The sequence below is a fragment of the Chiloscyllium punctatum genome, chromosome 1 (genome assembly GCF_047496795.1).
Source record: "Chiloscyllium punctatum isolate Juve2018m chromosome 1, sChiPun1.3, whole genome shotgun sequence".
Classification (NCBI taxonomy): Eukaryota; Metazoa; Chordata; class Chondrichthyes; order Orectolobiformes; family Hemiscylliidae; genus Chiloscyllium; species Chiloscyllium punctatum.
In genome coordinates, this window is record NC_092739.1 from 85,827,015 (window position 1) to 85,842,284 (window position 15,270).

The following is a 15,270-nucleotide window of genomic DNA, read 5'->3' on the forward strand; positions in this document are numbered from 1 at the left end:
TTTGGCAGGTCCATTCGAAAGTCTGATAGTAGCAGGAAAGTAGCTGCTTTTGAATTATTCATATGTGAATTCAAACTTTATCTTCTTCCTGACAAAAGAGGGGGAAGAGAGTATAACCAGCATCAGAGGGGCCTTTGATTATATTGGTTGCTTTCCCGAAGCAGTGAGAAGTACAAATGGAGTCAATGGATGGAAGGCTGGTATTTCTGATGGACGAGGTTGTATTCATGACTGTCTGTAGTTTCTTGCAGTCTTGGGAAGAGCAGTTGCTATACCATGCTGTGATGCACCCGAATAAGACACTTTCTGTGGTGCATCAATAAAAATTACTAAAAATCTTCGTGGACATGCCAAACTTCCTTAGCTTCCTGAGGAAGTAAAGCTGATGTTGTGCTTTCTTGACTGTCATCTAGACGTGTAGATTAGAACAGATTGTTGGAGATCATCACTACCAAGTACTTCAAGCTCTCAACCATTTCCACCTCTCCACTTTTGATGCAGATCCACTCCATTTCTTGAAGTCAGTGACCAGGTCCTTCATTTTTCTGATGTTGATGGGAAGATTGTTGTCTTTCCAATATGCTGCTAAACACTCAGTCTCTTCCTAGTATTCTGTCTTGTTGTTTGAGATCTGACCTACAACAGTGGTATCATTGGCAAACTTGTAAATAGAGTTGGAGTGGAATTTGGCCATAAAAAGCTGACTCTAGAATGAAACCACATTAGAACAACTGCAATGGCATTAAAAATACTCGTGTTATTGGTTAAATTTATGAACTTTGCACTTGCTGTGTGTAAGCATGCTTGCATTCTTGCAATTTACACCTTCACATGCGTATGTGGAACACATGACCTGTTCCTTCAATGGTAACTTTGCAGGCTATAAATTGTTCGCATTGCAACCAACTGAATATCAGTTTATCAAATTCCTAATCAGCTGTTTTGTACAATTTATTGCAATCAAAGCTTATGTATTTTGTTTCCACCATATCACAAGTATTTTCAAATGCACTAACCAGTCAAAGGCTCATTTCCATTTGTTAGTTATCGCATTACGGAAGAGCACGGTGTGCATTTCTCCAAAAGCGTCATAATTGAGTTTAAGATGGGATTTCAGTAAACGTGTCACCTAGTAGTCTTGCTTTCTATAACAACAGCAGTAACATGTAGGCTTCGCACAATATTTTCAACTTGGAGAATTTAAAATAGAGAAGAATGGAGACTTTGGATTTACATTCTTGGAAAATTAGTGCCAACTCACTGCCCAATGACTGGCACCACCTTAACAGCCATTCACAAATCAGTGCCTGTCCAACTTGCGACTTACTTTTGCCGGAGGTATAGAGTACAAAATCAAGTATATGACATTAAACCTCTATAACTCACTGGTTAGGCTGAGACTATTCCACCAATATGCCAATTTTATCCAAAGACTACCTCACTTGAGAAAAATCCACCTTTGATTTCCTATCTCTGGCTCAGGGAGAATACAGGAGGGTGTTGTTTGGGTGCAAGAGGTTGTTTTGGCGAAGTGGAAAATCAGAAATTGCTAGAGATCTGTTAAACTTAACCAGAGGACTACGTTATTAATTTTTATTAAAGTTTCCTGACCATTCCCCAGGATGGAATGAGTGCTGATTGTGGTAAACCACAGCTGGGACAACTTTGGGACTGGACTTGTAATCTTGGGACAAGGGATCAATGAATCCACAGCCTCCGATTTATTATGCTGCTTGTCTACTATGCGGTATTGGATGAACAGATGCAAAATAAGAAATTGTTGGAAAAATTCCATCTTGGCAGCATCTATGAAGGGAAGAGCTAAAGTTGTCATCACATGGGCTGCTGCCACAAACAACCCATTGTCAGCCACTAATGGCCTACATTAGCAACTATTCATTCTCTCAGCCTGACCTTTACCCATTACCTTGTCCACCAACAGTTTTTCTCTCTTTCTCCCTGGGCTCTATCACCACCCCTTCTCTATCATGTATAACAACTTTTTCCTAGCTACAATCAGTTCTGAAGAAGGGTTACTGGATCCCAAATATTAACTCTGCTTTCTCTTTTCCGCTTTCAGCTGCCAGAGCTGCTGAGTTGTTCCAGCAATTTCTGATTTTGTCTGATTTCCATCACACACCATTCTTTGGTCTTTTTGGATAAGCAGATGTTACTTTCAGTCAACAATTAAGAATACTAAAACCATTGTCTTCTAAATGTACATAAACTGCTTTCATTAATAAGACCACAAGACTATAAGAAATAGGAAAGGAGTAGACCATCTGGCCGCTTGAACTTGTTTATCCTTCAATAGGATCAATGTTGATCCAGATATTTCCCATTGTGACAATGCTGCCCCTTTAACAAGGTTATTTTGTCCTTAGTTTTTTTTTCCCAAGCAAGGTCATAAAGACAGAGGTGTTGAAATGTCTGGACAAGAGCTTAGTTTAATAATGGCAGGGGCGTGGTCAGTTCTCCCAGATCAGGTTTTTATTAGTTTCTTTTAGTTGTAACAATGAGAAGCTGCTGCAGTGGAGGATGGTTCCTGACTAGCTTTCTCTCTCAAATCTCTTCTGTCTGTAAGAACCTGAATTTGAATTTACCTCTTACCAAGTGGTGTGTTTATGGTATGTTGCAGGAATTGGAACGGCTGCTTGATTAAGTTGCTCTATTGAGTTGGTTGGGTTTTCAAATATGTTATTCTAAATTGTTTTCTTTTGTTTGTGTTTCAACTGTGTTTAAATAAATTCTGTTTGCTTAAAGCTGAGTAGTTTGCCTAGCTGGGTCACTCTCTAATATCCATTTCACATCTGCCTTTAAAATAAGAAAACATTAGGATCCAGGCCACCACCTTAAAATATTTCGAGGGACTCTGGCCTGGTCCATCATAATTCTAACCACTTTCCTACCCTGTCCCTGTAATCATTGATTTTCTGACTGATCAGAATCTATTTATTTTTCTCAAATTTGCACAAGGACTCTGTCCCCACAGCTGTCTATGTCAAGGAGTTCCAAAGTGTCTCAACCCTCAAAGAAGAAAGTCTTTCTCATCTCACTCATTATCAGAAGTCAGTGATATCAGGTTATGGTCCAACAGGTTTATTTTAGGAATCTTGAGCTTTCAGAGTGCTGCTCCTTCGTCACCTGACCTTGTCCACATCTGCCCTCCATCGTCGCCTTGACATCATCTCAGTCATAAATTGGCACTCTGAGACTACGCTATCTGGTCCGAGACTATCCCATGAGGGGGAAACAGCATCTACCCTGTCAATATTCTACATTCTTCTTAGTGTGGAATATACATTAAAAATACAATGTATTCTTAATATATATTCTAAACATACATTAAGAATCCTGTATGTTTTAATGAGATCACCGCTCACTCTTCTAAACTCTAGTATGTAGAGTCCCAATCTGTTTAGGCTTTGCTGAAAGACCATCCCTCCTTACTGGAGATGATTCTAGAAAACCCTTCTCTGAACTGCCTCCAGTGAAATATCTTTCCCTAAGTAAGGTGATCAAAACTGCTCACAGTACTCTAGATGGTACTCCATAAGACCATAAGACATAGGAGTGGAAGTAAGGCCATTCGGCCCATCGAGTCCACTCCGCCATTCAATCATGGCTGCTGGGCACTTCAACTCCACTTACCCGCATTCTCCCCGTAGCCCTTAATTCCCCGAGACAACAAGAATCTATCAATCTCTGCCTTGAAGACATTTTAGCGTCCCGGCCTCCACTGCACTCTGCGGCAATGAATTCCTCAGGCCCACCACTCTGGCTGAAGAAATGTCTCCGCATTTCTGTTCTGAATTTACCCCCTCTAATTCTAAGGCTGTGTCCACGGGTCCTAGTCTCCTCACCTAACGGAAACAATTTCCTAGCATCCACCCTTTCCAAGCCATGTATTATCTTGTACGTCTCTATTAAGTCTCCCCTTAATCTTCTAAACTCCAATGAATACAATCCCAGGATCCTCAGCCGTTCCACATATGTTAGACCTACCACTCCAGGGATCATCCGTGTGAATCTCCGCTGGACACGTTCCAGTGCCAGTATGTCCTTCCTGAGGTGTGGGGACCAAAACTGGACACAGTACTCCAAATGGGGCCTAACCAGAGCTTTATAAGCTCTCAGTAGCACAATGGTGCTTTTATAATCCAACCCTCTTGAGATAAGTGACAACATTGCATTCGCTTTCTTAATCACGGACTCAACCTGCATGTTGACCTTTAGAGAATCCTCGACTAGCACTCCCAGATCCCTTTGTACTTTGGCTTTACGAATTTTCTCACCGTTTAGAAAGTAGTCTGTGCTTTTATTCTTTTTGCCAAAGTGCAAGACCTCGCATTTGTTCACGTTGAATTCCATCAGCCATTTCCTGGACCACTCTCCCAAACTGTCTAGATCCTTCTGCAGCCTCCCCATTTCCTCAGTACTACCTGCCTGTCCACCTAACTTCGTATCATCTGCAAACTTCACTAGAATGCCCCCAGTCCCTTCATCCAGATCATTAATATATAATGCGAACAGCTGTGGCCCCAACACTGAACCCTGCGGGACACCGCTCGTCACCGGCTGCCATTCTAAAAAAGAACCTTTTATCCCAACTCTCTGCCTTCTGTCAAATAGCCAATCCTCAATCCATCCCAGTAGCTCACCTCGAACACCATGGGCCCTCACCTTGCTCAGCAGCCTCCTGTGTGGCATCTTATCAAAGGCCTTTTGGAAGTCTAGATAGACCACATCCACTGGGTTTCCCTGGTCTAACCTACTTGTCACCTCTTCAAAGAATACCAACACGTTTGTCATGCATGACCTCCCCTTAGTAAATCCATGTTGACTTGTTCTAATCAGACTCTGCTCTTCTAAGAATTTAGAAACCTCATCCTTAATGATGGATTCTAGAATTTTCCCAACAACCGAGGTTAGGCTAATTGGCCTATAATTTTCCATCTTTTGTCTTGATCCTTTCTTGAACAATGGGGTTACAACCGCGATCTTCCAATCATCCGGGACTTTCCGTGACTCCAGTGACTCTTGAAAGATCTCAACCAATGCCTCCGCTATTTCGTCAGCCACCTCTCTCAGAACTCTAGGATGTATCCCATCGGGGCCAGGAGATTTATCAATTTTAAGACTTTTTAGCTTTTCTAGCACTATCTCTTTTGTAATGACAACCATACTCAACTCAGCCTCCTGACTCCCTTTAATTGTTGGGATATTACTCCTGTCTTCCACTGTGAAAACTGACGCAAAGTACTTGTTAAGTTCTTCTGCTATTTCCTTATCTCCCATCACTAGGCTTCCAGCATCATTTTGAAGTGGCCCAATGTCTACTTTTGCCTGTCGTTTGTTTCTTATGTATTGAAAGAAACTTTTACTATCATTTCTAATATTACTGGCTAGCCTACCTTCATATTTGATCCTCTCCTTTCTTATTACTCTCTTTGTTATCCTCTGTTTGATTTTGTAGCCTTCCCAATCTTCTGATTTCCCACTGCTCTTGGCCACTTTATAGGATCTCTCTTTTTCTTTAATACATTTCCTGACTTCCTTTGTCAGCCATGGCTGTCTAATCCCTCCCTGGATAATCTTTCTTTTCTTGGGGATGAACCTCTGTACAGTGTCCTCAATTATACCCACAAACTCCTGCCATTTTTGCTCTACTGTCTTCCCCGCGAGCCTCTGCTTCCAGTCTATTTTCGTCAGTTCCTCTCTCATGCCCTCATAATTACCTTTATTTAACTGTAACACCATTACATCCTATTTTGCCTTCTCTCTTTCAAACTCCAGACTGAACTCTACCATATTATGATCGCTGCTTCCTAAGGGTTCCCTTATTTTAAGATCTTTTATAAAGTCTGGTTCATTGCAAAGCACTAGGTCCAGAATAGCCTGCTCCCTTGTGGGCTCCATGACAAGCTGTTCCAAAAAGCCATCCTGTAAGCATTCCATGAATTCCCTCTCTTTGGATCCACTGGCAACATTATTTACCCAGTCCACCTGCATATTGAAGTCCCCCATGATCACCGTGACCTTGCCTTTCTGACATGCCTTCTTTATTTCCCGGTAGATGTTGCATTCCTGGTCCTGACCACTGTTAGGAGGTCTGTACACAACTCCAATTATGGTTTTTTTTGCCTTTGTGGTTCCTCAATTCCACCCACACAGACTCCACATCATCTGACGCTATGTCATTCAGTGCCATAGATTTAATATTGTTCTTAACTAACAAGGCAACCCCACCCCCTCTGCCGACCTCCCTGTCTTTTCGATAAGTTGAAAATTCTCAGAGGTTTAACTGCCAGTCCTGACCCCCCCTGTAACCAAGTCTCTGTGATGCCTACCACATCATAATCATTCACTATGATCTGTGCCATTAATTCATCTGCTTTGTTATGAATGCTACGAGCATTCAGGTAAAGCGCCTTAATGCTAACTTTCTAATCATTAGAGATATTGGAAGTCATATGATGTCCTAAGTTATCCTTGCTTTTTTCTGCATTCCCAGTCTGCCTCAATTTTAAATCCGCCTGCACACATGCTATCCTGCTGCTTGTCTTTCCATTTAACGCCATACTCCCTGTTGCTTTCACTTTCCCTTCCCCCCCAACTCAGAAGTTTAAAGTCCTACTGACCACCCTATTTATCCTCTTCGCTAGAACATTGGTACCTGATCGGTTCAGGTGGAGACCGTCCCAACGGTACAGATCCCCTCTGTTCCAAAACTGATGCCAATGCCCCATGAAGTGGGATCCCTCTTTCCCACACCAATCCCTTAGCCACGTGTTTACTTGCCTAATTTTCTTGTCCCTATGCTAATTGGCACGTGGCTCGGGCAGTAATCCAGAGATTATGACCCTTGAGAACCTGTGCTTCAATTTCCTTCCTAGTGCTCCGTCAGTACCTTTCCCACATTATACTCTTTTTGCCACATTTTGCCCATTTACTTAACCTATCAATATCTCTCTGTAAACTGTATTTTTCTTGCAATCTGCCTTTCCAACTATTTTGTGCCCACCTGGAAATGTCTATCCATTTCCTTGCTCCAAGTCATTATTATATTTTGTAAACAGTTGCAGTCCAAGTACTGATGATCCCAATAGAATCCCACTGGTCATGGGTCGCCAACCTGAGAAAAAAACCTCACTTGCTGTTTCTTGCCTATTAGCCAATTCTCTATCCATACCAATATACTGCCTCCAACACAGTGGACTATATCTATGACTTAATCTTGTGGGAGGTGCCTAGACAAACGTGTCCTGGATTTCAAAAATAACACACCTAGTTCCCTCTAACCACCCTGGGTTAGACTTCCTTGAAAAAACCCTACTAAATTAGTCAGACAAGATTTCCCTTTCATGAGCCAAGTTGACTTTGCATGATTAGATTATAATTTTCCAAATGTGCTGCTATTACTTGCTTAATTGATTCCAATATTTTTCCAACAATGCATGTCAAGCTAATTGGCATATGGTTACCCACTTTTTGACTCCATCATCTCTTTTCTGGATAGGGGTTAGTATTAAAAATGTCAGTTTTCTAACTCTGTTACTTCTCCTGCGTGCAAGGATTGTTGGAAAATTATAACCAGTGCAGCCACTGTCACTACCTCTTTTAAGATTCTAGGATGCAAGCCATCAGGGCTTGGGGACTTCTCTACATTTATCTCCATTCCACATTCTGACCATTTTTGCCACCAGAAAACAAACAACCCCATGACTAACCTGCAATCTTACCTGCTGCTTTACCTTTGATATTCTAATTTTCCATGCAACTGGAACCCCCCCCCCCCCCCCCCCCCCCAAAAAAAACTATTTAGTTTAAAATCCTACCGGTAGCCCTGGTCATGCCATTTACCAGGATACTGGTCCCAGCATGATTGAGGTGAGACAAGATTAGAGTGGTGCTGAAAAATGATTCTTGATGAAGGGCTCATGCCTGAAATGGCGATTCTTCTGCTCTTTAGATGCTGCCTGACCTGCTGTGCTTTTCCAGCACTACAATCTCGACACTATTTATAAAATCCCTTACCATCTGCAAATATGTTAAAACTCAACACCCTAAAACCCCTCCGTGTTGTGGAAGAAAAACGCAGCCCAAAAGCCCCTGGACGTACCTGGATCCAGGAACCATAGGGGACCCTGTGTGGGTGTTGTAAGGACTTTTGGAGCTGCTAGCAGTGTCAGGCAGTGGGAAATTCTGCTTACTGGCTTGCATTGCCTCCATGTCTAGTGATGCCATAATTTTTAAATTCACACTCTTGGCATTGTCCTTCCTTTCTCCAATAACCACCTGCAGCCCCACAATTCTTCGGGATCGCTGAAATAGAATCTGGAGAGATTAATTTTTGAGAAACTCCATGTGATAACAGAACCTGACCCCCTCAGTTTATAATGAGATGTTTAGCCAGAATTTGAGTAAACTAAAACCAGTTGTGGTTACCCCAAGGCATATGCAGCCATCCAAGCTCTTTAGTAGCAGTTAGAGTCCATTAATGTTCTAGAAGCCAAGCTAAAGAAAATAGCATCCTGATCCAGAAGGTAAAAACAATTACTGCAGATGCTGGAAACCAGATTCTGGATTAGTGGTGCTGGAAGAGCACAGCAGTTCAGGCAGCATCCAAGTAGCTTCGAAATCGACGTTCCGGGCAAAAGCCCTTGATGAACTGCTGTGCTCTTCCAGCACCACTAATCCAGATCCTGATCCAGAAGCTGAGAATGAACTGCTGCAGCTGGTTCTGTTATTTGAAGATAATATTGTTTTTTTTTAAACCATCCGGACTGAGTTGAGAGGGTTCTGCATTCTAGTTTTGATGACGACTGTGCCATGTGGAACAGGTTGGTCATGTTTTGGCTAATTTTGAGAAGAGAAACAATAAATTTGAGACAAAAGCAGAGTTTTAAAGGATTTTGTGACTGTGTTTCTTGCCTATGTATGCTCTGGACTGAGTTTATAAGATGTGCCTTAATTATCTGCCATTTAGTGTGAAATTTGTAGTGTATAATCAGTTACAATTTGTGTGTTAATTCATGTTTAAAGCAAAGTGGTTCTGGATATTAGGGTATAGGAAGTTATCTAAAATGGTACTTAGTGTTTGTTTTGAGATTTATGTCATAAAAATTGTTTTAAACTGTAGACTCTTGTGACTTATTCTTTTAGTAAATAACTGTTAGTTTGGATTTCATGATTTATAAATAAATTAGTTAGTGATCCCTACTGAAAAAGTAGTACCCATGTTTCATCACTTCTGGCCTTTGTGTATCCCCAATTTTATTTACTCCACCAATAATAGCTGTGTATTCGGCTACCTGGGCCCAAAGCTCTAGTATTCCTTCCATTAAATTATCCATCTCTCTACTTCTCCATCTTCCCTAAAACCTACCCCCTTTAATGAGGATTATGGTCACCTGTCCTACTGTTACTTAAAATCGTTACAATGCAGAAGGAAGCCATTCTTCTCATTGTTTCCATGCTCACCCTTTGCAAGAGCAACTCAGCTGGTATTAATGTAACAATAGAACATCGAACATTACAGCACTGGAAGAGGCCCTTCAGCCCACAGTCTCTTGTGCCAAACATGATGCCAAATTTAACTTATACCTTCTGCGTGCCCTTGGTCCATGTCCCTCCATTCCTTACATAATCATGTGTTTATCTGAAAGTCCCTTAAACACCCCTACTGTATCTACATCCAGCACCACCTGTGGCAGTGCGTTCCAAACTCCTACCACTCTGTGTAAATAAAAAAAAGACTTGCCCCTCACATCTCCTTTGAATGTTCCCCCTCTCACCTTAAATGTATGCCCCCTAGTATTAGACTAGTATCTGGAGGGAAAAGATTCTGACTGTCAACTCTGTCTATACATCTCATAATTTTACTGACTTCTATCAAGCCTCCCCTCAGTCTCTGCCACTCCAGCGAAAACAATCCAAGTTTTTCTAGCCTATTCTTATTGCTTGTCAAATTCTGAATTGATAATGGGGTCGTGTGTACAACATTGGGACAGTTAACTACTATAATTACAAACTGCTTTTGGAAGATTCAGAGATCAGATTTCTGGGTAGGATTCAGATTAGAACTAGGGGTATGTGAATGCTGTTATCAATAGTGAAAGACAAAAGAGAGCCCACATTCTGAAGAAAAGTCATATGTTTGCATGAGAGATTAGGCAGGCGAGGCAGAGTTTGAAGCATACTGTAGCTTCTGCTTCTTCTACTTCTACTACTTCAACTGGCTATCAAAATGTACTATAAAGCACTTGCTATCCGTCACCTCCAAATTTCATTGTTTGATATCCCAAGATCAGGGAAATTTGGACAGATGCAGTTGAACTTAAATTGAGCTTTTTTTTTCCTTCTAGTTAACCACATTTATTTAAGTTCACATTTTTAAAAATATGTTTGTGCCATTTTGTATTACTTCTGAATTTCCTTGTGGTATTAGTTTACTTCTGATTTTCGGTACCTGTTTTGGTTTATCTTCAGTTATCAGTTTTATACCAACTATTGGATTTGCAGTCTCTTCAATTTATAATTTTGTTTCTTGGTATTTTATTTTTCTGTCAGCAACTAATGGTTTTGATTCATATTAAAATCACAGAATGACGGCACAACAGGACACTGTTCAGCCTGTGCCAGCTTTAGTAAAGCTAACCAATTAGTCCCACCCTCGAGAGATATGTTATTAGTTTTTCCTACAAATATGTATCCCTATCCTTTTTAAAAGTTACCATTTGAATGAACTCACACTAGCCTTTTAGGCAGCATCTTTTGGATTGCAAGAAGCGTGATTTTTTTTTTATTTAAAAATTTTCTATGTTGTTTCTGGTTCTTCTACAATTTACCTTAATTCTCTGGTTATTGACCCTGCCGGAAGCCATTTCTCCTTAGTGCCACTCTCAAAATCCTTTCAATTTTAGATACTTCAAAGAAATATCCTCTTGATCTTCCCTGCTCTAAGACGACCAATCCAGCTTCTGCAGTTTCACCACATAACTGAAGGTCTTTATCCTTGGTGCTGTCCTAGTATATTTCTCCTGCACTCTCTCCAAATCCTTGCTATTCTTCCTGAATTGTAGTGCGCAGAATTGAGTAATAGACTAACTGAGACGTAGCCAATGTGTCACGAATGTTTAGGACAATTTGATCATGATTTTCCTTTTATTCAGGTCACATTACTTTTAGACAAGAGAGAAAAGTTATGCAACGGAATGGTAAACATATCATGCAAATGTTTGTGGAATAAATCATTGTGAAAACACTAATTTAAAAATAAAATGCATGAGATGCATCTAAAATCAATAGCTCAATGTAAATTATAAAACACTTTAGATTGAAGGAAATGTGGGAGACTGAATAAAGTAAAAAAGTTGTCATTTTGAAAGAATAAGTTTGAGTTTTGGAATATAGAGTTCAATTCTGGCCTCTGTGCTAATAGAAGGATGCTGTGAAACTTAAAAGGGTTCAGAAACCATTTACAAGGTGTAGCCAGGGTTGGAGGGTTTGAGCTATAGGGAAAGGCTAAGAGGCTGGGGCTATTTTCTCTGGAGCATTGAAGGCTGAGGAACGACATTTTAAAGGTTTATAACATCACGAAGAGCATAGATAAGATGAATAGTAACAGTCTTTTCCCCAGTGTAGGGCAGTCCAAAACTAGAGGAAGAAGGTTAAATGTAAGAGGGGAAAGATTCATAAGGGACCTAAAGGGCAACATTTTCACACAGGGTGATGCATGTATGGAATGAACTGCGAGAGGAAGTAGTGGATGCTGGTAGAATAACATTTCAAAGGCATCTGGATGGGTATGTGAGGAGGAAGGGTTTAGAGGGGTGTGGGCCAAATGCTGGCAAATAGGATTAGATTAATTTAGGATTTCTGATTAGCATGGATGAGTTGAATGGAAGGGTCTGTTTCTGTGCTGTATGTCTCTATGACTGTAAATGTTTATTTTTATGTGATATGAATGCATAGTGGAGAGCAGCATGCAAACAAATATACTTGAAGCTTTGAGAAGAAGAGAGTTCAGTGGAAAACAGAAACATACTCATTGTGCAGAAGATGGAAATGAGAGAAGAGTTGTCTATGAGACAAACAGGAGTATGGAGAGGTGCTAGATGAGACTCGCCAGTTATGAGTGCAGTATTTTGAAAGACATATTTACTTTATAAAGTTGGTAGTTCTTCAGGGAAAGTGTTTTGATTAAATTGGGGAATTTTGATTCCATCAAGCAGACTTCGCACGTAGATTTACAAACTGATTTTTAAAAAATGTTTAGACCAGAAACGTTTTAAAGCATGATGAACTGAGATCATTTTTATTTGTTTTGTTCCAGCGTGCAGAGGAAAATTTCTTTGTAGATACTACATTACTTGTGCATTTTTTTGGAAGAAGAGGCAAAGCGGAGCTGAATTTTGATGATTTTTACAAGTAAGTCATCAACTGAAAGTCTCCAAATTTAGTTGTGCTTGCTAATTTCATGATTAACTAGCTTTCATATATTAGTGTTATATTCAGCACATTTATGGTTTTTTTGATTTTTTTTAAACAGTTTTATATTTAGATATGAAATTGAAATATAGGACTAAATGAAGGCCATTCAGCCCATCAATTCCGTTTCATTCAATTAGATCATATCTAATCTAACAGCCCTCAATTCCACTTTTCTACCTTATCTCATACCAATTGATTACGTTATTGGTCTGCTGATCTCAGCCTTGAATATACTTAAGAATCAATACTGTACCCAGTCTCTACAGTGCTCTATGGTAAAAGAATTCCACTCATTCACTACCTTCAGAGAAGAAATTCCTCCTCATCCAGGTCTTAAATGGGTGACTTCTTGCTCTGAGATTATAGCCTCTAGTCCTAGAATCTCCCACAAGGGGAAATAACCTCTCTATATCTATCTTGTCAAACCTCCTGAGAAACTAATTTGTTTCAGTAAGGTTGCCTCTCATTCTCATAAACTCATGTACAAGGCTAACCTAGTCAACTTCTCCTTATGAAATCCCTCCACAGCTGGACTCAACCTAGTGAACCTTCTCTGGACTGTCTCCAATGCCAGTATATTTTTTTCTTGGCTAAGGGGCCTAAATCTGTTCACAATATTCTAGTTGTTGTCTGACTAGTGCCTTGTAAAGTTTCAGCAAGGTTTCCTTATTTTTATAAATCTAATCTCTTTGAAACAAAGGACTATGTTCCATTTGCCTTTCCTATTACTTGTTGACTTTGAATGGTATCTTTTTGTGATGCATGCTACAGGACCTCCATGGCCCTCTATAGCTTCTTGCAGTCTTTCTCCATTTAAATAGTATTCAGCTCCTTTATTTTTGCTGCAAAAATGCATAATCTCACATTTTTGCATGTTGCGTTCCATCTGCCAGATTTTGCCTTCTCAACTAGCTTGTCCAGATCCCTCTACAGACTGTGTGCTATCCTTGCCACTTACTTCAAATATTTTTGTGTCGTCCAAAAGCTTGGTAATGGCCCATCAACTCTCGTTGTCCAAGTTATACATAAATAAATGTGGCTTCAGCATTGACCCAAGTGGGACTCCACTAATTACAGTTTACCATCCTGAAAATCCTCCCCTTATTATAAGTCCTGTCTTCTAATTGTTATTCAATCCTCTATCCGTGCTATACCACATTTGGTATCCCATGGGCCCTGATCTTAGTAAGTATTCTTATATGAATTGGCTTATTAAATGGTCTTTGGAAATCTGAATATGTTACATCTACTAGTTCTCCTTTATCTCTCTGCTTGTTATCTCCTCAAAGTCTTCAATAAATATTTCAAGGATCATTTCAGGAAGCCATGCTTACTGTATTGTACATCTCTAAAGGCTATGTTATTATATCATTTATAATATACTCTAACATTTTCCTAATGACAGATGTTAAATTAGCTGGCCTGTATTTATATATATTTTAGTCCCCCATTTTGAATAAAGCTGTTACATTGGCAGTTTTGCAATCCTTTGAAACTTGTAACCAGAAGTTACTTGTAATCCTTGTAACTTGTAATCCTTTGAAACCAGAATGTAAGAGCATTGGAAGATTACTACCAGTGTGTCCACTACCTCCATAACAACTTACTTTATTTTTATCTTAGAATGCAATCCATTATGCAAGTGGATATTGACCTTCAACTCCATTTGTTTCATCTGTACTTTGTTTCAGTGATATTTATTGTATTTACTGCCTCCATACCTTTTGCCCCTTCATTTATTCATTTCTGAAATGCTTTTAATGATCCACTGCTGTGAAGACTGATGCAAATTATTTATTCAACTCCTCTGTCACTTCCTCATTCCTCACTATTAATTTTCCTGTCTCATTCCTCTGTGAGCTATGTTCACTCTGACCTCTTTTTTTTCATATGTTTAAAGAAGCTTCTACTGTCCATTTTTATATTCCTTGTCGGTTTACCCTCATTATTTTTTGTTCCTCCGTTATTATTTTTTAGTTACGTTTTTGGGGCCTTTAAAATTTACCCAGTCTTCTGGTTTACCACTAATCATTGTTACATTGTATATTTTTCTTTCAATTTGAAAATATCCTTAACTTTCTTGGTTAACCATAATTAATTTACTTTAGAGTGGTGCTGGAAAAGCACAGCAGTTCAGGCAGCATCCAAGGAGCAGAAAAATCGACGTTTCAGGCAAAAGCCCCTTCATCAGGAATAGAGACAGAGTGCCTGCAGAGTGGAGAGATAAATGAGAGGAGGGTGAGGTTGGGCAGAAAGTAGCATAGAGTACAATAGGTGAATGGGGATAGGATGGAGGTGATAGGTCAGGGAGGAGGGTGGGGGAAGGTAGCAAAGAGTACGATGGGTGAATGGGGGTGGGGATGAAGGTGATAGGTGGCCCAACATTTCAACTCCCCCTCCCACTCTGCCTAGGACATGGAGGTCCTGGGCCTCCTTCACCACTGTTCCCTCACCACCCGATGCCTGGAGGAAGAACGCCTCATCTTCCGCCTCGGAACACTTCAACCCCATGGTATCAATGTGGACTTCATCAGTTTCCTCATTTCCCCTTCCCCCACCTCACCCCAGTTCCAAACTTCCAGCTCAGCACTGTCCCCATGACCTGTCCTACCTGCCTATCTTCTTTTCCACCTATCCACTCCACCCTCCTCTCTGACTTATCACCTTCATCCCCACCCCCACTCACCTATTGTACACTATGTTACTTTCTCCCCACCCCCACCTTCTTCTCATTTATCTCTCCAGCCTGCAGGCTCTCTGCCTCTATTCCTGATG

General features: G+C 40.4%; 1 protein-coding gene across 6 annotated transcripts in view; it reads left to right on the top strand.

Moving 5' to 3' along the window:
- micu3a (mitochondrial calcium uptake family, member 3a) overlaps positions 1 to 15,270 on the top strand; it is a 201,411-nt gene that overhangs the window by 123,231 nt on the left and 62,910 nt on the right. For all 6 annotated transcript variants that reach the window (XM_072570017.1, XM_072570041.1, XM_072570025.1 and 3 more), the window contains one exon: positions 12,338 to 12,432. In XM_072570017.1, coding sequence (XP_072426118.1) covers positions 12,338 to 12,432 — 95 coding nt within the window. The remainder of the gene's footprint in view (positions 1 to 12,337; positions 12,433 to 15,270) is intronic.